Genomic DNA, 23,966 nt, shown 5'->3' on the forward strand with positions numbered 1-23,966 from the left:
ATCCAGGGTCTAGAGCTTCACTGAAACATTAATACCTTTCAACCTAATGGCACTTTTTAGTTTACTGCCTCAAAGTGTCCCCCTCAAGAAAAAAAATCAGAGTAGACCCCCATGAACTGACCCACAGTGCTGAGTCACCTGGAACAGACAAGGCTGAGGACCTTCCTGGAAATGGGTTTAGGCTGCATAGGGCCACTATTTCAAGTTCATAAGCCAAATCTGTTGAGCCAAATTGCAATTCTGATATTTTTTTTCCTTCTTCTTTTGATAGTACTACCACTATTATATGTTTGTTGCTGTATACAAGGAGGGTATATTTCCATATTAGAGAAATCTGTGACAGATTTACAAAACAGCACATTCAGCACCCGATAAAAATAATGTTCTACTTGTTGGAGTTGGAGAAAAGACCTGCCCCCATGCAACTGAAAACATGTTAGCCAAAAAGGATTGAAAAGCTGCTTTGGATAAATATGAAACGGGGTCTAACAAGTAATTATGGAAGGTGATCTGTGTGATGTCACATTAAAATCCATTCCTAGTCCTTTCCAGCAAGTTCAGTATATAACTACAATGTTTCGCCTTGATCACTTCATAAATGTAATAATGTTATTAATCATATTTTTATGTTTTATGGAGACCTTGTTACAACTTCATAAAACACAGGGTATTGGACATAACGTGCTCCCAAAAGTCCATATGGAGAAGAAGTTGTTAAGAAGTTTAAAAGACAGTGAGAAGGAACAACTACCCTCAACAACTCAAAATTTATTGAAGGTTCACCAATAAACATTCAGGAAACACAGACATGGGCAAAAAGCTGAATAAAAATATTTCCATATTTACAAAAGTCTGTATCGAACGTCTCATGGTAGCACATGCAGAAATAAATGTACAGAGACACGTTCCACTGGGGCCAAAGCCTCAGAATTTAAAACATATTGCTGAAGGGGTAAACAAAACACTGAGTATGAGCTCAGACCAGATAACCCCGGTAACCGGACCCCACAATACGTATGATTATGGACAGAGGGCACACATGGTGCTGTTCACATGTGCACTCAGCACAAGCTACAGGAACACACACGTTCAGAAGCTTCGACACTGCAGCATATGATTGCTCTTTTCTGCAAGGCAAAACCAGAATATCCTTCATCACTACACACACAGTTCTCTTGATAAGTTTCCCCAAATGTCCTGAGAGACTCCCCAACCCTGAAACCTCTATTACGTCGGGAACGTCGACATGTCCAGATGTTTTGAAATGTAGTCATGCAAACCTTCCCTCCGATGTCGAGTAACACTTGTTGCATTATCCTTCAGGCCCTTTTAGGGAATGAAGAGGTCTCCAGAAGGTCACTGATCCAAAGTAATAGATATGGATGAATAAAATGCAAAGTCAGCAGTCAGGTGTAATTACTTCTTTCAGCAGAAAGACCTTCTGTTTACCTTTCCAAAACGGAGGTCCACATACATCATCAAAAAAAAAAAAGCTTTAAATATCCTTAAATGCTGAAGTGATGCCTGAGCATACCTGGCCATCTAAAAATCAGATGAAATACATCAGAGATGAAATTTCACGGATTAAGGGTGTAGACTGCCAATAGCTTGTTCTCTCACAGTTTCATCACAGATTCAAACACAACTCACACTATCACCTAAGGAGTTTGGATTCACTTTTGGACTCATTCTGATATGACAATACTTTATCTCATCGGAAGCCATTCAAAATGTTAAGGAAAAAAAAAAATCACAGGTTTGTTTGTTAAAACAAACCCTCTCCCCCCCGTAAGGTCCAATATACATTTTGGGGGGGTGTAAGGTATTTGCATTCACCTGAGATTAATAAATATTAATGACAAATTAAAAGGGGAGAGGTTAGATTTTCTCAGGCAGTTAAATGGTTAGGGTGAAGGGAAAGTCTTAGGAATGGTGGAGCCAAAAATTCAAGTGTGTTTTGGTATAAGTTCTTCAAATCATCACCATCTTGCAAAAGACACTGGCCTTCATTAAGATGCTGTAGTTTCAAATGTGCAATAAACAGTAGAATAAAAGGCAACCATAGTGACATACATCTTAAAAAGTACTGCTCTGAGGTTACTTCTAAGGGAAACGGGGAGCTGTAATCTGGGAATCAACGTGGTTAAGAATAAAGGACATTGGAATTATAACAGATGCTATTTGCTCATAAAAGGCTTATCTGGAATGATTATCTGGAGTTAACCAAGTTAACACCTCCTTTCCCACCCCCAAGTACCTCTAATAATTAGTTTCCATGACCATCATCAACAGCCACATTAACTTCTCGTCCTTTGGACCAAACGTGCTGGGAAAGAGTCAAAGCATTAAATGTGATTCACTTCTGTGAAACATTAACTGGATCCAAGAGCCCATCAGGTGGGATAGCTTAGAAAGGGGCCACCAAAAACACCCAGGCAATCAGAAAGCCCCCCCCCCCCCACACACACACACGCCTGAGCCACTTAACATCCACGTATAAAAGTTAACATGACACAAATACTAAGAAAACAAGGGAAGCAGCTTCAGACTCCAGACTAAAAGCCCAATCTAGACATGATCTAGACCAGTGTTTCCCAACCGGGTCTTTGAGGACCCCAGACAGTCCGCATTTTTGTTCCCTCTCAGCTGTCTGTGAAACACTGACCTAAACTGAACCTTGAACTGAGACATGCACAGCAGTGACTCTCAGCATTTGATCACTCCATCACTCCAACTTGTGCTTTGTACCGATGAACACGCCTCTCTTTGTCAGTTTATAGTATTTACACAAGTAGATCAAGTAGAACAGTGATACCCAGAAGAGTCACAACACATGGAGAGAGGGGCAGAGGAACCATCTGTGGGGATGTTTTATGAATGACAGTGAAAGAGTCCATTTTAGAAAAAGCAGGATCGTTGATCTGAAGTGTGCATGTATCTGTCTGCATGTATCTGTCTGCATGTATCTGTGTGCATGTATCCAACATTTTACATAGTGTTCATGCCAATAAGGTAGCTATGAGTCAAAGTTACCATTAAAGTTAAAGAAAAGTATTATCTTCATTACAGACATTTTATTTTGGAGTTCGATAAAATTACGAAAAAAAAGTTGTACATAACAAAACAAATAAAAACTCCATCTGAAGCGCTCAAAAATTTTCCTTCGACAATCCCATCCATCTGTGCGTTTACATCCAAAAGACAGACGGACACAGACACACACCAACTCAGAACACTGAGGACTCCCCAGGACTCTCATCTCACACAAGGCACTTTAGACTGAATCATTCTCAGACACAAACCACCCCAAGGTGACACCAAGTGTAACTGCGGTACCTCACATCTGTATCTTAACATTTACAATCATATTCATACAAGTCTCACTTCACTAAAAATTGTAGGTGGACATTTCTCTTGGTAATTCGGCACGCTGGGTGAATTCGCTCAACAGTTTATCGTCATCATCCAAGGTGATAACTACAGCGTATCCAATGTGACTCGGGTAAAATGAGTTAGACAGCTACAGATTTCACAACAAAAGGAGGCAGGACGAAACACCGGCAGAGTGCCATCTGGCACCGCGTCGCATAAGGAGCTGGACAGAAGCGGTCACACTGACCCTCGGAGCAGCCTTGGAGCCGGCACAAACCTCACAGTCATTCTCAGAAGGCATGAGCAGGTCCTGAACCTGGTGCAGAAGTACAGAAAGGGCCACAGGAAAAGGAGGTACACCTACAGTTTGGCAAATGGCAGGCGGGATGCATGATGGGATGTCGGCCTAAGCTCCTCACAACCCTGCCTGTGTGAACAAGGCATTTCTCAAGATTATCTAAGCTGTACTGGGAGACACAGACCATTAGCATCACATGGGCAAGGAGCTGGGTTCAAGCTCAAAAAGGCAGAGAGCGGAGGGCACTGTACAAAGAGAAAGTTATTAGTAAACTCGGGGAGCGATGACAGATATGGTGGACAAGGCCTGGCGAGGGACTAAGGACGGGGGTCTTCAGCTTCGGCGTGACTTCGAATGCTGGATAAGCCACTGCAGTGTGATGTCTGCGAAGAGAGAGCAACACAACATGAAAGGAATAACAGAATACACCTCAGCTGTCTGAAGGCCAAGAATCCACGACAAACTCTTCCTCACAGATACCATCTGGAGATAACAGAACATACAGTGCACTTAAACCCCGTTTCCACCAACACTGTGCTGGTGCTGGGCTTTTTCCCCAATCCAGAACTGGTTCTACTCATTTCCACCATCAAAACACCACAGCACAGCACCACAGAAAACCTGGTCTCAGAATTTGGAACCGTATCCTCAGTGCAATTGGGACTGGCTATCGCATCCAAATAAATAAATAAAAAAAATTATACTAATTGCCACATTAACAACAGTAATAATGAAAGTATTTGTAAAAGCACCATATGAAGGATTCTTGTGGCAATACTAATTAGTTTACACCTGATTTCAAGTCAAAAAAAAAAATATCAAAATCGTTACATATTTGTCGTCTTGAACATTGGCTGTGAATTATTAATGCTGCTTGATGTTATTACTGAAAGTAAACCTGCATAATATCTTGTGTTTAGAAGTAAACACAGATAAAAGAGAAGCATTTTATGGTCCACTATGACAGTTTTAATGATTTGTTGCACTATTCAAACAAGTCGGCCTCATATAAGAGAAACAATGTTCCATACAGAACAAGGCACAACACTGAAGAACAAGATGACAGTTCACCTCAGTACTAGCCTACGTAATGTTTGCTTTCTGTTCTTTTTCGCAACCAGTGGAAACCCAGGACAGTACTTAAAAGATACCTAGTGAGAACCAGCCCAGCACCGGCTCCGATTCCGTATTGGTGAAAACAAGGTACACAGATTACAAAAAAAAAAACAAAAAAAAAACACGCAATTTCTCCAATGATTTACTCTTATCTGAAGTGTTACAATGGTTTGTATTTTAAGAAGTGATTTGCATGTGCGCGTGGGTTTACAATGGTGATGAAAACTCACTCACCTATGTTATCCTTTTCCTTGCAGGAAATAGAATAGCAGCAAATCTCTCGGTCCTGAATAGCTGAGAGGTTCCTGCAGTGAAATGGCACAGCAAGATGTAAACGTTTAAAATGCTGTTTTCATCTGACCTTCTTGCATTTGGCAAAGTCTGAAAGACTGCCAACAATTCTTTAGACATCAGTATATGTTGCAAATAGTCCCTCATCAGGAGTTCCTTAAACAATCAGTCATATCCAAGACAGAAAAGCTAAGCTAGTTCAAACAGGGAAACAGAATCATGTACGCCCTAGAATCAGGTCTACTGACCCTAGGAAGACCCCAAAATGAGGCCTAGTGACTTATGGTGCTCAGAGGGAGCAAAAACGTGGACCGACTGTGGATCCCCGAGGACCCCGAGGATTGGGAAACACCGATCTAGGGCATGGAGGGTCTGCCCTCTGGTGCCTCTCTTCAGCTTCCTTGAAGCAGTCACATGACCAAAGCATGAAATAACACAGGTACCAATTTGGCTTACAGGACAATAAATCGCTTAACAGGTCTCACTACACAGCAGGAAAGTGATCATTTGAAGCTATGAAAGTCAAACACATAAATTCACCGGGAGCTCACTAGACATGGAAGCCCTCACATTTTTTCAATAAGCTGTTTCTCATCCAGCGGGTTGGGCAAATCTCTCTTGTTGCCGAGCACCAGAACCTGGAAAAAAATAAGAGGAAAAGATGTATCATACTAATAAGCAGCCTGAGAGCTCTGCCATTTCTCTATTTGTGGTCTGCTTTGGGCCCGTCAGCAGCAGCGAGGAAGCTTCTCCAGTGCTCCCTGAATCATCACAGCACTACTTATGCAGAAAAAAGGCTGGCGACTTCCCAACATCCTCTCTGGCATATTACCAGAGCGTCACATGACCCATCACACCACCTCCATGTCTGTACTAAGCGCAATCACATTCTCCATTACTGTCAGGTCCAGGATAAGCTTGAAGCCAGTTGTAATCTGATCAGGGCAGATTCCATCAGCTTTCTTAAAGGTCCAGAACATGTGAAAGTGCAGCGTTTTGCTTTATCTTCAGCCGCTACAGGGTCTCTTCAAGACTATTCAACAGTTCTGAGCATGATGACAAGCAAAATCTATAGGATGCAGCCAATCACAAAGGCAGTAGAATGTCCATGATCATAGTCATATAGCAGTATATCATATTTTTCGCAATTCATAATGACTAAGCTCTTCATTACAACGAAACCTGACAAGACTTGCAGGAAGACTCACTGCAGGGGAGATGAACCTTGCAATGAGCCAAGTTCATGTCATGTCTTATCTCCAGCTAGACAACTTACTGGAATTCCTTGTAGCTGAGGTTTGTCCAACAAGTTATGCAGCTCGTTCCTGGAAGCCTCTATTTTCTCATGGTCAGCAGCATCCACCATATACCTACAAAGATAAAAGCAAAAAGATCTGATTTGGATGTTAGAAAATAGCATTCCGCTCTGATGATTTACATACCTAATATGTACAGAGATACGAAGATAAATACACCCACACTAGGCCACTACCAGATACACTGTGCAAGTACAGCACTAAGCCTTTGCACTACATGTAGTCATAATAACAATGCAACTGCAAATAGTAACTGGAAATAGAAAGTTTATATATACTGTACACCATAAAATAATTGAACTCACAGTGTGATAAAATTGCTGCTTTTTTCACTCAAATTATAGTTAATTATAGTTCTTTATTTTTTAAAATTATAATATGTGTGAAGTTTCATACTTGTATGCTCAGCCACAGTATGAATTACTGATGAGAAATGTATTCTGGATAAGGTCGCTACATTGCTTTTTGTCCAATAACAAAATGTCATCCATCCATTAACTTCTGCTTGTCCGGGGTTCGGGGGTAGCAGCTTCAGGAGAGATACCCAGACCTCCCTCTCCCCAGCTACCTCTACCAGCTCTTCGGGGAGGACGCCGAGGCGTTCCCAGGCCAGCCGAGAGATATAATCCCTCCAGCGAGTCCTGGGTCTGCCCCGGGGCCTCCTCCCTGTAGGACAGGCACGGAAAACCTCTCCGGGTAGCCGCCCAGGAGGCATCCGCACCAGATGTCCAAACCACCTCAACTGGCTCCTTTCGACGTGAAGAAGCAGCGGTTCTACTCTGAGGCCCTCCCGGATATCCGAACTTCTCACCCTATCCCTAAGGGAAAGCCCAGACTCCCTGCGGAGAGACCTCATTTCGGCCGCCTGTATTCGCGATCTCATTCTTTCGTCATTACCCATAGCTCATGACCATAGGTGAGGGTAGGGACAAAGATGGACCAATAGATCGAGAGCTTTGCTTTCTGGCTCAGTTCTTTCTTAGCCACAACGAACCGGTTAAGCGCCTGCAAAACTGCAGACGCCGCTCCGATTCGTCTGTCCAGCCCCTCAATCTCGCCTACCCTCATCGTGAACAAGACCCCGAGATACTTGAACTCCTCCACTTGAGGCAGTACCTCCTCCCTGACCTGAAGAGGGCAATCCACCCGTTTCCGGCTGAGAACCATGGTCTCAGACTTGGAGGTGCTAATCCTCATCCCCGCCGCTTCGCACTCGGCTCCAAACCACCCCAGAGCACGCTGGAGGTCCCCAGCAGATGAAGCCAACAGGACGACATCGTCCGCAAAAAGCAGCGAGGCAATCCTGAGGCCACCAAGCTGGACACCCTCAACACCCTGGCTGCACCAGGAAATCCTGTCCATAAATATTATAAACAGGACCGATGACAAAGGGCAGCCCTGGCGGAGCCCAACCCGCACTGGGAACACGTCCGACTTATTACCGGCAATGCGGACCAAGCTTCTGCTCCGTTCATACAGGGACCGAATTGCCCACAACAGTGGACCCCAGACCCCATACTCCCGAAGCTGGTCCAGTGTTCCACGGCCAGGACGAAAACCGCATTGTTCCTCCTGAATCCGAGATTCGACTATCGATCTCACCCTCCTCTCCAGTACCCCGGAATAGACTTTCCCAGGGAGGCTGAGAAGTGTGATCCCCCTGTAGTTGGAACACACCCTCCGGTCCCCTTTCTTAAATAAGGGGACCACCACCCCAGTCTGCCAATCCAGCAGCACTGTCCCTGACCTCCACGTGCTGTTGAGAAGGCGTGTCAGCCACGACAGCCCCACAACATCCAGAGCCTTCAGGTACTCCGGGTGGATCTCGTCCACCTCCGGGGCCCCGCCGCCACGGAGCTCTTTAACCACCCTGGCCACCTCAGCCCCAGTGATGGGCAAGACCCCTCCCCCCCAGCACCCTCGGGCTCTGTGCCCTCAGATGTCTCAAAGGCAGTGTGTGTAGATGTATCTGAGGCAGGGCTGAGGAGGTCCTCAAAGTATTCCTGCCACCTCTGGGTGATGTCCCCAGGTGAGGTCAACAGCACCCCCTCCCTAACATAAATAGTAGGAACCAGGAGCTCCTTCCCCCTCCTGATATTCCGGATGGTTTGCCAGAACCAATAACAAAATATCAAACCCAAATTACATGAAAAGTGCATTGACGGACTGTCTGGTTTAGCTGAAGATGAGTAAACCAAAACAAAAAAGTGGAGCTGAAAAACAGAAAAGCTGTCTTGTCTACACTGTATATTAGGTTCCAAAACTGGAGAAATAATTTTCTTCCTCATTCAGCAACTGTAACAAGAGAAAATGCGGCTGAATGGATTGGTCCTGCTCTCGGTAGAGAACTCAAAAGTGAGACAGTTGGACTTAAAGACAGAGCTCGGTAATTTTGCTGAGTGCAAAACCCGGAGGATGCATCTGACAGTGAGTAAGTATTATTTCTATCGTTATTGCGTAGGGTTTGGGGAAATTTCTGTTTTCAGTGTTACTTCCACATCTGTCTGTGGTGTAACAGTATTTAACTGGCCAGACAATTTTTCACTTGCTGCTGAGCTCTTGAGGTGGTAACTTTATGTGGATTATGTACATGTGTGTGTGTGTCCATATTCATATACATGTGCTTTGGCCTTGTCAATGGTGCTGAAGTCTGTGTGAATGCACTGACTGCTGTTGTTGACCGCTTTTAGGATGAATTTTACTTTGCCATGAGTGTGTGTATGCATATGGAGAAAGGGCCTAAAAGACACATTAGCCCTGGGGCCCACAACCAACTTGCCAAGCCCCTTTAGATAATCTTCGGTCATCTAGCTGTAATCTGCTCCTTGTCCCTCACACCAGGCTTCTCACTATGGGTGGCAGATCAATCAGTGCCATTGTCACCAAACTCTGGAACTCTCTTCCTCAATCTCTCCATGACTGTTCTTTACTTTCCACTTTTAAACCTGACTTAAAAACTTTGCCATTTAATGAACATTTTAATGAACATTAACGCTTTTTTTCTCCTTGTAAAGCAACATTAGGTTTGTGAAAGGTGATATATAAATTTTGCATTATTATTATACTATATTATTATATACAAGTCATTTATTTCTTTAAAACCTCAACACAGCCTCTGGCTGTTGGTCTCTGGGCCATAACCTCTTTGTACTCACACGATAGCATTGACCCCTCTGCAGTACCGCTCCCACATGCTCCTGAAGCGAGGCTGTCCTCCGATATCCCAGATCTGCGTGGAAAAACATGGGTTTTAACAGGAATCGGTTGCAAGCCATTTCCCAGCACTGCATCCGCATGCCCTCAAATCTAATCATTCGTCATGAATGGAAATAATAAATGGCCATTTGGCAGCAAGCTTAAGGAGAATTGGTTTTACCACTAGGTGGCGATCAATCAATGCAATAACACTACCAAAGGTGCAAACCAATACTCAACCAGTCAATTGCAAATATTCCACAAAAAAAAACACTCTACCTATTAGTAAGAGAAACACTAAGCAGTCAGACAAGCTACTCAGCTCTGCTTAGTGCCTGCAGGCACCTTGGAGGACGTGTGAACAAAGGCAACAAAATACCTTTATGGTGACGTTGCCCTTGGTGACCTTACGCATGTTGAAGCCAACTGTGGGAATCATGTCTTCACTGAACTGGCCAGACTGAAAGACAAAGGAGGTAAAACCAGTCAGCGTTCCTGTCAAAATAATGCCTGTTGGAAATTAAACTTCAGGACCACCTCTATATAGCTTTGTAAGAGCGGCACACATGCATGTTCACTCTCACACTGTGGTAACTCATTTACACTTCTGCAATTTCGCAGTCAGATTTACTCACCTGCTATAGTAAGCCGAACCTTTCACTAAACCTTAAAGATACTTTACAGTTACACTCATTGAGGGCTGCCACTAACAACTATATCTATGGATTAATCTATCGACTATTTTGCCAATTGGTTGATTAATCTAAGCAATTCATTTTCCTCAAGAAAATCAAATAGACGGTTTGATCTGAGTTACTTTGTTGCCAAAATAAAATTAAGTTATTGCAGAGCTTTAGATAATAGATGACGGCTTTTCAGCACTATACAGACATTATTTTCGCCCACAATTCAACAAGCAAATGAATAGTATGCATAAAATACTAAAGAGATGCCTATTGTGACACCCAAAAGTTAGTAAACTGCATAAATTTGGTGTATCCTTATGCTTATTAAATTCAGTTAGAACGCCACATGCGACTGTTTTGGTGAATCACGGAAGCAATAAGCACTGAAGTCAAAAAAGGGATAGCTCAGCAATCACAATATATCTTAAAAGAGGAGATATGGTGGATACACAAAGTAAAAAGATGATGGTGATTCATTCATTAAGTGTCCATTTTCCATTAAGTTTTAGTTTACGATAACAACATTGGTCCCAACAAGCCCAATGCATACGACACACACTGGCACTATCAATCCACATAGAATAAGCCCATGATTTTAGCCTAAACATTTCCTCAAACACTTATTCAATGAAGATTCTAAGGTAGCAGGCAGACAACTTCATGACTTTAATAATGAGTGTATTTAGCAGCTAGTAGGACAAAAGCCGTCCATATTAATGGTAATTGAAAAACATGAATAGACAACTTACTGTGGTTTTGCTTATTCTGGCAGTATTCTGGGCTGTGCATTTTCAATTCAGGCACTCATGCATAGCGCTGGTGCCTGTGTAGCACGCCATCGAACTTTGCACAATGTAAAACCTTTTCGTTTTTGTGATAATTTGAACTACTCCCATACTTACGCTGTGATATCATAACAAATGTTTTACTTTATAATGGTAATTTCATTCAAATTTTTTAAAATGATGCGTCGATTTAATATATTAATGTCGACACATTTTTCGAGGTCATCACGAACGTTAACTACTTGCAGCAGCTCTACACTTGTTACATATTACAACACAGGGCTACAGTCTTTGTGAGATGTATTACACCGGGGATGGGCCAAGTAACAGAAAGCAGCAGACAAAAAAAGGATATCAACTCTGAAGTAACTAAAAGACAAAGGTTATATGCTAAACACCAGTTATAAATAATATCTGCTACACAAAAGTTCTGATAATTAGCAGACCATCAGAACTGCAGGTGCACTGATACCAAAAACTGTTAAATTATTTACTTCGTCAAAGGGAGCTAGCTCAAAAATCATGACAGTAAATGTCAAATGCGGACAAACTGCACTGGCAAAGAGTGTAAACACTTGATGGGGGAGATAACATACTGCCCCAAAGCCAGTATAACCCAGTAATGACAATGTCTCAAAAAAAACATAATTGGTGAACTTGTCAAAGCTGGTGCCAATGACAAGGCTGCCATTAGGAAACTGGAGAATCTGTTTTACCTGCATCCCAGTGGGTTTAAGTTTGCAGAAAACCAATAGAATGATTTAACCAACAGTGACTGTGAGTGTGGGCAATTTCCCACACTCCAAGAGAAGAAAAGAACAGAGTTGCAGTACTTTATTCATCCTCCAGGGGAAACCGGGTCTGTTTCACATATTCCAACTTGATATAGAGCAGTTAAAGTCAAAGAATCTTCATTCAGTGTCGTCTCCACAACTTATGAGACCGATCATAGTTGTGGTATCTGCATACTTAATGTGATCAGAGGTGGTCCTGGTGGAGCTATCTGATGCCAGCAGTGTGAAGAGCAGGGGGGTGAAGCAGAAGCCTTGGGAAGTTCCTGTACTCAGACTGATGGGAGCAGAAGTGATGTTTCCTACCCTTAGACTGTGGTCTCCCAGTCAGAAACTCCAGGATTCAATTTATAGTGATGTTATCAGACTATGATGGGATTAGTTTTTGGATTAGTGCTGTTGAATGACGAGCTGAAACTGATGAAAGGCATCCTTACATAATGGTCTGTTTTCCAGGTGTGTTAGTCTGGTGTGAAGAGCCAGGGTTGCGGCATCCTCTGTAGAGCAGGTGGGGAGGAATGCGAGGTGGTATGGATCAAGGGAGGCAAAGTGGTTTGCTTTGATGTGTCCCATGACCAGCTGCTGAAAGCTTCTTCACAATGGAGGTGGGAATGGCGTGAAGCAGTTGTCTTCTTAGGCACAGGTATAACTGAGGGAGTTTCTAGGCATTTGGGATGCATGCTTGTCTGAGTGAGATGTTAAAGATGTTTGTCAGGACATCTGTGAGCGCACGAGAATGGTTCCTAACAACCAGGGCTTCTGGATGGTCCTCATGATGACACACTTCACTTCCGTAACATCCTCCCCTATATGTGGGAAACTCCTTTTAAAAAGGCATTTGAATGTTAATAATATAACAGATTTAAAATTGAGTATGCAATTATAGTACAGACCCAGCCCATGGCCTACACCCATTGTCTGTGATTCTGGTTGGCTGCATTTATTTACGCAAGTCTGCCCCTAGTGACAGATCCCTTATTATAAGTTAAGTGACATAGGCCATTAGGCAAGACAAAAATTAGGAAATGTGTGAATGATCAGTAGTAGCTTACATGTATCATCAAAAATCTGAATGTGGATTTTTGCCGTCAAATATGTAAATATTTTTAAAATTCCAAATTTCATTCAGATAATGGAGTCTGACCTCACTGACCTATCATTTATGCACTTGACGTAGTCCATGTATATTCTGTAAGGCCCATTTGTTCACAGGTAGCCGCTGCTTTGAAAACATTACAGTCAGTGCTACTGAAGCACTATAGTGCGGAAATGGCTCTTTCTAGTCGAATTCATGGTGGGGTCATTCCATGTCAAATCATCACACTTTCGGATCTCATCATCGCGGATTTTAACGAAACTTGGCATGCTGATTTGGTCACATGAGTAACTCATGAAACTGAAATTGGGTGTGTCTGGGATCAATACTGAGGGAGACTTAAGCAAACAAATTTTAAACTTTTTTTTTGGAGGGGGAGGGGGGGCTATGATTTTGACTGGCTATATTTACCTTAATGTAAGCTGCACAGAAGTGGTCCTTATACTGATTTAAAGCTATTGTCCAGGTCTGTAGAGTGAAGAAATAAAATGCCGTCCCCATATGAATAATTACTATGCAATAACCAGAGGTGGACTTTTCAGGTCCAGAAAGTAAAAATCCAAACCAGGATTTTGTTTCAACCAACCAGCTGAGTACTATATGGCTGTGAATCTTTATACTCAGCAGGTTGGTTGAAACAAAATCCTGGTCTGGATTTTTACTTTCCGGACCTGAAATGTCCACCTCTGGCAATAACTGATTAAAATATTTAAAATTCAATAACAAAAAAACCTATATTTCAAAATTGAACATTTTTTTAGTAAAGCTAGATCATAATGTCATGAACATCTCCAGAAAATTTGGTCTTTGGTTTTTAAGGTGTTGCTGAGATATCTTGACGTAAAGGTAGCGTCACATGATTTCAATCACTAATGGCCCTTTTTAATGGCAGCCAAACTGACATGAAATAGTATAACAAGCACAGGTGCAAGTAAATACGGCTAATAAATGCCCTGCATTCATCAGAGGTGAGTGAGGTGTGCAAATCGGTCCAGTGTAAGTGCACACATGGAATCACTCAACCTTTGATGCTTGCAAAGTCATGTTGTGGCTGCATATGATGATAATTGGTGGCTAGGATATGTTGAAGAAACTATGCCAAGCACTGGAGAGTTGAGACTAGAGGTCGACCGATATGGGTTTTTCAATAGCCGATGCCGATATTGAGGAGTCAGGGTCAGCCGGTGGCTGATATATGCTGCCGATTTTTTTTGCCCAATAATTGGACGTTTTCCCCTCTATTTGCATGGTAAAATATCACACTAATAACAAACAATACACAAAATTTCTCAACTTGGCATTTATTGAATATTGACTGTAAATTTAAATATAAACTTTAAATAACAAAAACACAATACAACTTGTAAACAGTAACTTAAACTTGGCTTGGTGAAATGCTGCCATACAGGATTAGATTTTTGTTCAGCCATCAGACAGCAATTACTAAAACAGAAGAAAAAATGCAAGGTTAGCATTTTTATTATAGTGCCTTCATCTTCAATCCATTCTACAATTCCAGTATTCCATGCACATTAAAACAATGACACTCTAATACATTTTGAAAGAAAAAAAAAAACACTAGTAACTAAGTGCATCATGGTATGATGAGTAGTGCACAAGGACCAAAACCTTTCACTAACATGTTGTTTATGTTGTTACCAGACAGATAGCTTACAAGCCAAACTCACAATCAGAATCTAGCAAGCAGAAAATAGAATAACTGTCGTATTACACAGCCTTGTATGCAAGGACAACGTAAGCCCCTAGTGATTGTAACGTTGTTGACATATAAAGGACAGACATGTTTAATGAGGAAACTAACTGCGCAAAGTCGTGCACTTTTTATCTAGACATCTGACAAATTGTTCGAAGTTGCACAGAAGGACCATTGTCAGCATCAGGTCAAGTGAATGGTAACCACGCTTTCGAACAAACTCTGATGGACTATAAATTGAGAGTATAGTAACTGCTTATGTTCTTACATTCCCACCTTTAAACAGTGCTGCTTGTATGTAACTTGTGCATTATTACATTTAAATTCTTTCCTTGCCCTAGTAGCCTAAAAGCCTATTTTGATTGTTTATTTTTGTTAGTTTTTTCAGGTTTTTGACAAATGAAGGCCCTTTTTAGTAGGCCAGTGTCTAGTCAGAAGTGTAAACTAGAGGAAAATAAAGTATTCTGGTTGTACCATTAATTTTCTTTTTTTCAGTTACTTTGGCAATATTGACTTTTTATTCATTTTTTATAGTAATTAAATTTTAATTTAAATTAATTTTCAATTTAAATTATATTTCCACAGCTAGTTCTGGCAATTGTAGTCATCATGGAAAATAATAACCCTGTACCATGCATTGACTACTAACTGCTATTCTGCTACTACTAACAGCAACTGAAAAACCAAAGACCAAATTTTCTGAAGCTCAGTTTCAACTCTCCAGTGCTGGGCAATAGTTTCTTTAACACATCCTAGCCACCAATGATCATTATATGCAGCCACGACATAACCTTTGATGCTTGCAAAGTCATATGAAACCAAGTGATGCTACTTTTACGTCAAGATATCTCAGCAACACCTTAAAAACCAAAGACCAAATTTTCTGGTGATGTCCATAACATTACGATCTAGCTTTAGTAAAAAATTGATCAATTTTGAAATAGAGGTTTTTCTGTTATTGAATTTGTTATATTTTAAAATCGTATTTTAAAATCATAATAATTCATATGGGGATGGCATATAATTTGTTCAATCTATAGAGCTGGACAATAGCTTTAAAACAGTATAAGGACCACTTCCATGCAGCTTACATTAAGGTAAATATAGCCAGTCAAAGTCATAATTTCCAGTAAATATTAAGCAGTTCAATCATAACATTTTCTTGTTAAGGGTCTGTGTCTCTAAATAAAAATACAAAGGTAACGGCAGTTCAGTCACACGAGAAGAAACCTCATTTAAAAGGGCATCTACTTCTCTAAAGGAGAGCCAGGTGAAGGAGGGCTGCATGGAGGGCAAGAGGAGCTAGACGAATGAGGGCCACGCGGAGGGAAAGAGGATCTAGACGAATGAGGGCCACGCGGAGGGACAGAGGAGCTAGACGAATGAGGGCCATGCATAGGGAAAGAGGAGGTGGATGAACCCACTGTCTATGAGCGAGTCCAAGGATAAAAATGATTAGGATTGGCTGTCGATACTAACATCATACATTATGCAGGCCTGTTAGGGATATAACCATAAGTCCTTAGTCTTAGTCCTTAGTCATAAGACTAAGGACTAAGATCTTAAAAACAACTTATCATGCATATGCAATGAACAAATACTCTTTATATAAAGCATTGTTAGTTTTGAAGGGGTTCAGGTGTGGATGAATCTTAACAGCATTCCTTTAAGAACAGGAAATGGAAGATCTCGTGGGTCTGCTCCCCCAAATAAATGCACGAAAATAATTAAAAAAAAATTTAATTGGGCATTCTTGTTCAGTTGAAACCCCCCCCCCCCACGTCCGTGAAAATTTAGCCCCCTTTTTCATAAATCTCTAATGTCACTCTTGTGCTGTACTGCAGTATACTAGTATGAGTCCAGAGTGGCAATAGCATTCAATCTTCATAGCAGGTCATGGGGGTGCTAAGCTAACAGAGTGTCAGCCACTGACAGCCTGTTTGAAACCGCATGATACAGTGTGCTCTATCATATTATAACCTCAATGTCACAGACGACTGGGTATTCACAATCCTCCATCTCCTCCTGCAAAGCTCAGGTGAAAGCATTTTATCCATCAAGCTAGGTCACCTTGGTCCGACTTAACTTTTTTTGATCTACTTATTGAACGTAAACATCAAAAACATCTTCAGGAATATTTATCAAAGAAAGTTTCACAACATTGTCACCTGCTATTGAGTCAAAGATGAGTAACAGATGAGTCATGGGCGAGTCCTACACAAAAGAAAAAAGGCACCTACATCTTTCAGTACATCATTTGCAGTCGCACTGCACTTTCTGTCACGTGCACTTTTACTAAAGCATCTGTACAAATGCGTTTTTTAAGCAGCACCTTCAGTTAGAGGAGATGCCCGTGGATCACATGGGTCATGAAAACAGCTCCACAAAAACAGTACAACTCTGAATCAGCTTTACCTATAACACAACCAGGAATTAGAATCACGTTAAGGGCTCAGTCACATGACTCCCCTGATGATATCATCCTGAATTTCACTAGAATACACAGCAAACCAAGGGATAAACCTACACACAAAGAGACAGAAGTGTCTGAATGTCACAGAGTTTCCAAAGCACTTCCATGAGCAAACAATCAAAACAGTAAAGGCCATGGGGAAGCGGTACGTTTCAGAAAGTACCTTAACTCCAGTCTGACAGACATCTGACTGCAGGACACATCCAGGAGCAAAAGGAGAGATTTCAGACCAGACACTACAACAGAACTAAAAAAAAATTATTCCATCTAAATGTTTCACACACCGATTTCAACTAGTTTCTGCATCCCTTGTCATGTCAGTCTGAATTACCTGTCATGCAAATACAACAAATCATTACCTAAAAAATAAACAATATCAAGTGTTTGGTTTCATTGTCAGGGAGCTGTGATATTATTCTAAATTTTGCATTGTTAAAAAATGTTGTGTAATCATCATTATCAAGGTAAATAGTAGGGGTGCACCGATTGCAGTTTTCTGGCCGATCAACGATCACCGATCCTTAGACAACATTACCTGCCGATCTCGATTTTTTTTTTGCCGATCTTGTTTCTTTCATAACTAAAAGACAATTGCTTCAATGTTTCCATTTTTATTGAGTAAATTGATATGAATACTCACAAAACATGAGGTAGTGTCCTCAAATATAAATGAACATATAAATGAGCATTGCTGTTTGAACTACAAAATCACATTTTTTCATCCTCTTTTTTTCTCATTTTCTCATTCTCTTTTATGGTATAAAATTTCCAAACTGAGGACATGTTGCCTCGAACTCCCCCTCCTCCTTTTTCTTCTTCTTCCTCCTGCACGGCAGCACAGGTGTGACGTATTGGGCGGGCGGGAGGGAGGCAGCCTGCACTGCACCTCTCTCGGGAATGGGAGAAAAGGCTGATTTAAAAGCATATAACTAAGATCGGTGGATCTCATGGGAATATGGTCGATTTCTGATCCCCTCAAATTAACGTGATCGAGGCCGATAGATCGGTGCGCCGATCGATCGGTGCACCCCTAGTAAATAGTTCAAATATTGTGATATTGATTTTTAGGTCATAACACCCGGCTCATGTATGTGGACAATTCTGTGAAGTCCAAAGATAAAGTGAATGAGCTTCAGGAGAAGGAGAAACGTCATGACAATTAGGCAAGTAAATAAATAGTCATTTTAACAACATTTAGTGTGACAACAGGGGAAAAGGGCTGATGAGCAAACTGATGCTCTGTTCAAACTAATATTGTGACCAAAAAAAAAATCACCATCAAAATGCTTAGTGACTGTCTATCAAAGGGTGCTGTCTTATGAACAACAAAGGGATCAAGATCAATAGATCAATTAAGATATATGCTTAGTACTAAACCTTAGACTAGGGTCCGCAACCCTTTCATGTTTGCCAGAGTCTAGGCCATTAAAAAAAACTGATGGCCGGACTGGGGAGGGGGACAGTCGACTGGCGTCTTAGACACAGCACAGAAAACAAAACCCTTTATTACCTGCCTCAGGTATTAAGGTGGTGGACAATAACAAAAATGTGGAGTGGATGGAGGACCTGGGACTGGACTGGGTTAAAAAGCACTGCCTTTGACATTACGTATGACCTCTTAAGCAGTTAAATTGAGCTAGATACAAACAAACTAGCTGGAAGCTAACAGGGAGCTCATAAATTATTGTTAAATAAAAGGGAAATAACAGCTAACAAAACCATCCATCTAAACCAAGCCTTACCCTGCGCAAGGTCCTGGAGGTCCGGGGTACACCCTGGAAGGAAGGTCACGCCACACATGTCCGCAGTCATATATTATGGGCAATTTTAGAGACCGGTGGTCCACAAAGCAGGATTTCTCACTTAGCTGGGTTAACTTCAGATAGATGTTATGACCATCCAATCAGAGTATAGGTAAGGAGCATTTCTATTGGACAATCATGACAATCAGTTTAAATTAAACCAGCTAACTGAGAAATCCTGCTTAATGGTACACCCTCCAGCTCATCTTCATGGTTCAGTTGTCATCAGTACATATGACATAAAGGTTTATGTACCTGGACCCTCAACTGTTACTGTTATTACATGTAGTACTGTGCGGTATAAATGGTATACGATATAAATTTGGCCAACGGGAGAGATTTTGATTATACCGCCCTGCCGCAGATTTTTCCGCTCCTCGGCCGCAAAAATGACATAATCAAGTGGCGTCAAATAATAAATAATTTCTTATTTATATATGAAAATTATTTATATGAATATTGCTGCACCTGGCAGCAGGGTCCTGCACGGGTCTGATTTTGACAAACCGCACCCGCCCATACCCGTCATACTTAAACCCGTATCCGAATCGTTATCCGACAGAAATAAAATTAAACTCCGCACCCGAACCCACCCGCTATAAATGCAGACACCCGACAATCAAATGGGGGAATAAAACTAATATTATATGAAATGTACATTAGGCTACCCTGCACATTATTAGGTTTTATAGGCTATACCTACGTGCATTGTCCATTTTCCTTTGATTACCCGATTGGAATTCCTACGCGAAGGCATAGACTAGTGTTTGGTGCGGTGCTTTATATTACTCTGTAAAAAATGGATATCGTCCACAGTTGATGGCCTCAGCTGACTCCTTCGCTCCTGGATGACAGATCCGCACATGAGAAATCTCACTCACTTGCGGCGCTGGATGCCGGGATAGCGAGAGTAGATCTTGCAATATGAGCAATATTGAGAAACAAACGCTCATGCTCTCCCCACCAAGACAAGACGTCAAAAGAGTTGTTTTCATTATCTGAGATAACTACGAAATTCTCCCACACGTCGGACTTGATTTTAGTGGAGGTACTGGCCGCAACTACACTTGCTAGTTTTCTTTTCAACTCCTCAGCATCCATTTCGAACAACTGCAGGAGATCGCGCGGGCTTTTTGAAAATGAAAGTGGGAGAGATTTCCGGGAATGCGCGTGCAGGCATAAACTGATGTGGATTCTACGTTTTATCATCTTGAATGCAGGGATTTTTTGTGTGTCACTAAAATATAGCCCCCCCAAGGGTATTTTTTGTTGGCACATGATGTTTTGAAAACCGCAATTTCGACCCGCGCTCTCCTGCGTCCGACCCGAACCCGTATCCGACACAGTAGAATATTTTTCACCCGTTTCATCAAAATTTGTGGGTCACCCGTCGGGTACCCGGACCCGTGCAGGACTCTGCCTGGCAGGACCTTTATGGGAGAGATGGTCATTCTAATATAGATGGAGTTATGACAGTAGTCTAATTGTATTAGTTTTGTAGCTTTTGGTTCTGTGTCTTGTTTTCTGCTTACCTACAGTTTACAAAAACAACCTGTGTTTTTAATGTAAGATAAAACGAGGGAAGTTACCTGAAATCTTTTCATATTTTTTTCTATAATAATCGCGGCAATATCACCAACTTATCTGACATACTCTATCGGTAGATGATAAGTTCTATTTGGCCATAGTTTATTTTGGGTAATTTTCTAAAAATTAATCAAATTGTGTATATTAAATTATTAACTAGGCTACGTGCCAAAGCCAGAATGACACGTAAGAGTGCTGTAGTGTGTGGGCTCTTCTTTCCCAAAAATGTTGCTGTTATTAATCCTTAAAGATGGCTTTTGGAAGACCTCAGATCTCAGAATGCTATCATCACATTACCATGTATCTTAATATCAGTGTGGAGGACACCAAGAAGATCCAAAGAGGAAACGTTAAGCCTGACATCCATAAGCAGTGATGCCATATCCACAACTACCTAGGAAGATCAGATTCTCCTATAACTGTAGAGTTAATCATATCACAGAAGGCATTCAAAGGGAAAACATGTCTTGGTCATCTTTCTATAAACACTTGGCCTGATGACCATATTTAGGTTGAACAAAGTCACACATTCTCTGTGGGACTTGTGGGGGTTTATGAAACCATTTAACATGTTCCCCACGGTACAATCAAAAGCTAAGTGAAACAACTGAAACCGTGAGGCACTGCAATCTGGCTGTAAAACCTGTATTTCTCACAATGCATTCTACAAATACAACCATTACACCAAATAAATAACAAACCAGTCAGCTGTGGTGAACTTTGTATTGTTTAAGTGGCATTACAGATGTCTTCAAAGCAGTGATATCTTTTACACAAACATCAACCAACCATAAGTGAATCTGCTTTGCTTGAGCTATGTCCACACATCCTCAACCTGTCAGAACAAAAGTTAGCCAGATACCTGCAGCAGATAACTGCCTAGAAAGATGGCAAAGCCAGTCCTTAACTACTATTCTTCATTAATGTAAGGAGCCATATTACGAAAACCATCTTCGTAACTCTTCCTCCTGACATGGCTGTGAATCTGTGAAGCAAGCAGATGGCTACTGAGGCCTAAGCAATGCTTCACTCCCCTCCCCACCTTCCAACTCATTCCCATCCTCAACTGCGACGCCTGACCGGGGGATGGGAGTGAACCTGATCTCCATCCGTTTCCAGGTCTGATCCCATTTCATGCTTTTATTAGCTTCTATGCGCGTCCTACCACGCCGGTTTTACGAAAAACTGCGCATTTATCTTGTCTTGCCTTTCGGATCATCAGAAACCAAGGTATTACCGGTTATTCGATCGGTACTACAATGTAAATAGCCTACATACCATAAATGTCCATTAAGCAGCGTCAGCGCACAGGGTGCAGAGCCTCCACGATCTCCGGCCCTTACGGAGGGCCGGGCACCCATCTGCGACACTACTCCCCATTCAGCTGTATGGCAGCTTGGACCATCATTAGCCCCGACATTACCGTCGGGGCAGAAAGAAGCGCTTCCCCGGGATCGCAAGGTGGGCAGACGCGCTCCTTTTAAGTCATAAAACGCGGATCCCCCCCCATGGTACTCACTGCGATCACATTGACGAAGGTGGTCTTTCCCGAATACTGCAGACCCACCAAGGTGAGCTCCATTTCCTCCTTCCAGAAGAGGGACCGGAACCAGTCCAAGAGCCGGTTTATCAGAGCCAGCATCTTCGTATCCGGGGAGAAAGCAGGCCACGAAAAGAGGGGAAAAAAGGGACAGACAGGAGACTCTGCCTCCGATCCGCCAGCTGTCTGCAGGAAGTGCGCGGTCATATGACCGTCAACCTGGGAGGAGAGTCGGCTCACGACATCTACTGGTGCATTTCTCGCACTTCTCTGCGATCTGCAGAAAGGCTTATAAAATCCAGCTTTTTCAGCAAGGGACCACACAACTTTCTCGTGCACTCTGCATGCGATAATCATATTTGCTTATAACGGTGTTTTACTTCGTGATCCAGATAAAATAGTGTCCTCGTTCAACCTAATCAATTCACAGCAATCGAATATGGAAAGTATAGGAGACATATCCAGGGGTTTATATAAATGCTTAGTATCATCGAAGTAGCTCTTCGGTTAAATGGTTCGAAGATGTAGGTTTTCATACTATTAAGTTACAAAGCAGATATTTTAACACGTATCCATTATTTGCAACTTGAAAATAACCGTTGTTTCCATAAGGGTACCAGACAGGTGACGCGTAAAAGTTTCGTCCTCCTTTAACCTAAAATGAGTATTGTGTTATTAATGTCAAAAATATACCCAAAATACAGAGGACTTAAAAATCAAACACTTCCAAAACTGTTTTAGCAAAACAGGCCATGTGTGTTAATCTCATTTTACTATGTCCAGTAGAGTCTGTAACCAGATAATCTGTATCTAAGGAGCAGCATGCGGCTCAGTGAGCTAAGCCTGTGTGCCTGTAATCAGAAGGTCACCGGTACAAGCCTCAGCCTCGTGGCCTTTAACCCCCAGGTCCCTGGGCCCCCCAACACGCAACTGAAATCAGAGACCATCAGCCAGAATCTGCCGTCAGCTTATATTGTATGGATCTTAGAGAACCATCAGCATGACAAAGCAACCATGATATTGTGGAAAACCTTCTGTAACAAGATTAAATTAATAACTATAAATTAAGCCTATTAAATTAAGCAAAACAATCTAAATAATAATAAAAATGCTCATAGTTTGTTTGCTTTTAAAATTCTCAGCTTCTGCACGTCTAGCCCCATATCATGACTTTGAAAAGTGTTTTTTAGAAGTTTGTTACAGATCCATACAGAGTTCGTATATTTTCTAAAATTAACATAACATCCGACTGCCGAAGAAATTATCTGCAAAAAATACTGAGTAACCATTACTCCAATTAACACATTGGAGTGAAGTGTAAGTGAATCTTTCTGCCACAAGATGGCGTGGTAATACTACAGAAGATGTGCTGGACAGCCTTGAAGGCTTTGCGTTTTATCTGTGTTTTTCATCGATGATACGATCCAGTTCCTCTCTCACGCGAGGTTAAAAAAATTCAAAAACGAAATTAATGTTTAATTTAGTTATAGCTAATAGCAGATTACAGATCCATGTTTTAGTCCAACTTAAGTAGTGCAGTGTCATATGTTGAGGACATCGAAAATGTTGAATTTCATTCAATAAAAAGCAACTAAAATAATTTATAGATTTGTTTGTACATTGACAATTATACTTTATGCAGGTTTTCCATAACTTGGGTCACAAATGTTACTCACCTGAGTAGTTCAATGATACAATATAGAATTCACTTTTAACTGTTTAAGCTCATATATAAAAACACTTATATATACTCATGAAAAAAAAACTATATATTTAAATATATATATATATATATATATGTTTCCAGTAGCAGTCCATGCAAACCTCCCATTCAACTGAATTTACCTGAATTATTATTATTATTATTATTATTATTATTATTATTATTATTATGTGGCAGAAGT

General features: G+C 41.4%; 1 protein-coding gene across 1 annotated transcript; it reads right to left on the reverse strand.

Annotated features, from left to right (window-relative positions):
• Window positions 1-748: 748 nt before the first annotated feature.
• LOC111839840 (ADP-ribosylation factor-like protein 8B) lies at window positions 749-22,298 on the reverse strand. The gene is made up of 7 exons (XM_023804108.2): window positions 22,042-22,298; window positions 9,968-10,048; window positions 9,549-9,622; window positions 6,354-6,447; window positions 5,648-5,715; window positions 5,021-5,091; window positions 749-4,053 (listed from the first exon to the last, which is right to left on the reverse strand). Exons 1-7 carry the CDS (start codon window positions 22,267-22,269, stop codon window positions 4,004-4,006), a joined length of 666 nt encoding a protein of 221 aa, XP_023659876.1. The 5' UTR covers window positions 22,270-22,298; the 3' UTR covers window positions 749-4,003.
• Window positions 22,299-23,966: the final 1,668 nt, after the last annotated feature.

The sequence above is a fragment of the Paramormyrops kingsleyae genome, chromosome 8 (assembly GCF_048594095.1).
Source record: "Paramormyrops kingsleyae isolate MSU_618 chromosome 8, PKINGS_0.4, whole genome shotgun sequence".
NCBI lineage: Eukaryota > Metazoa > Chordata > Actinopteri > Osteoglossiformes > Mormyridae > Paramormyrops > Paramormyrops kingsleyae.

Excerpts from the sequence above, each read along its gene's own strand:
- LOC111839840 (XM_023804108.2), bottom strand. The coding sequence starts at position 22,269 with ATGACCGCGCACTTCCTGCAGACAGCTGGCGGATCGGAGGCAGAGTCT. Across the intron at positions 5,092-5,647 it reads AAACAGCTTATTGAAAAAAT|GAACCTCTCAGCTATTCAGG; the intron begins GTGAGGGCTTCC and ends ATTTCACTGCAG. Across the intron at positions 4,054-5,020 it reads CAAGGAAAAGGATAACATAG|ACATCACACTGCAGTGGCTT; the intron begins GTGAGTGAGTTT and ends CTCTCTTCGCAG.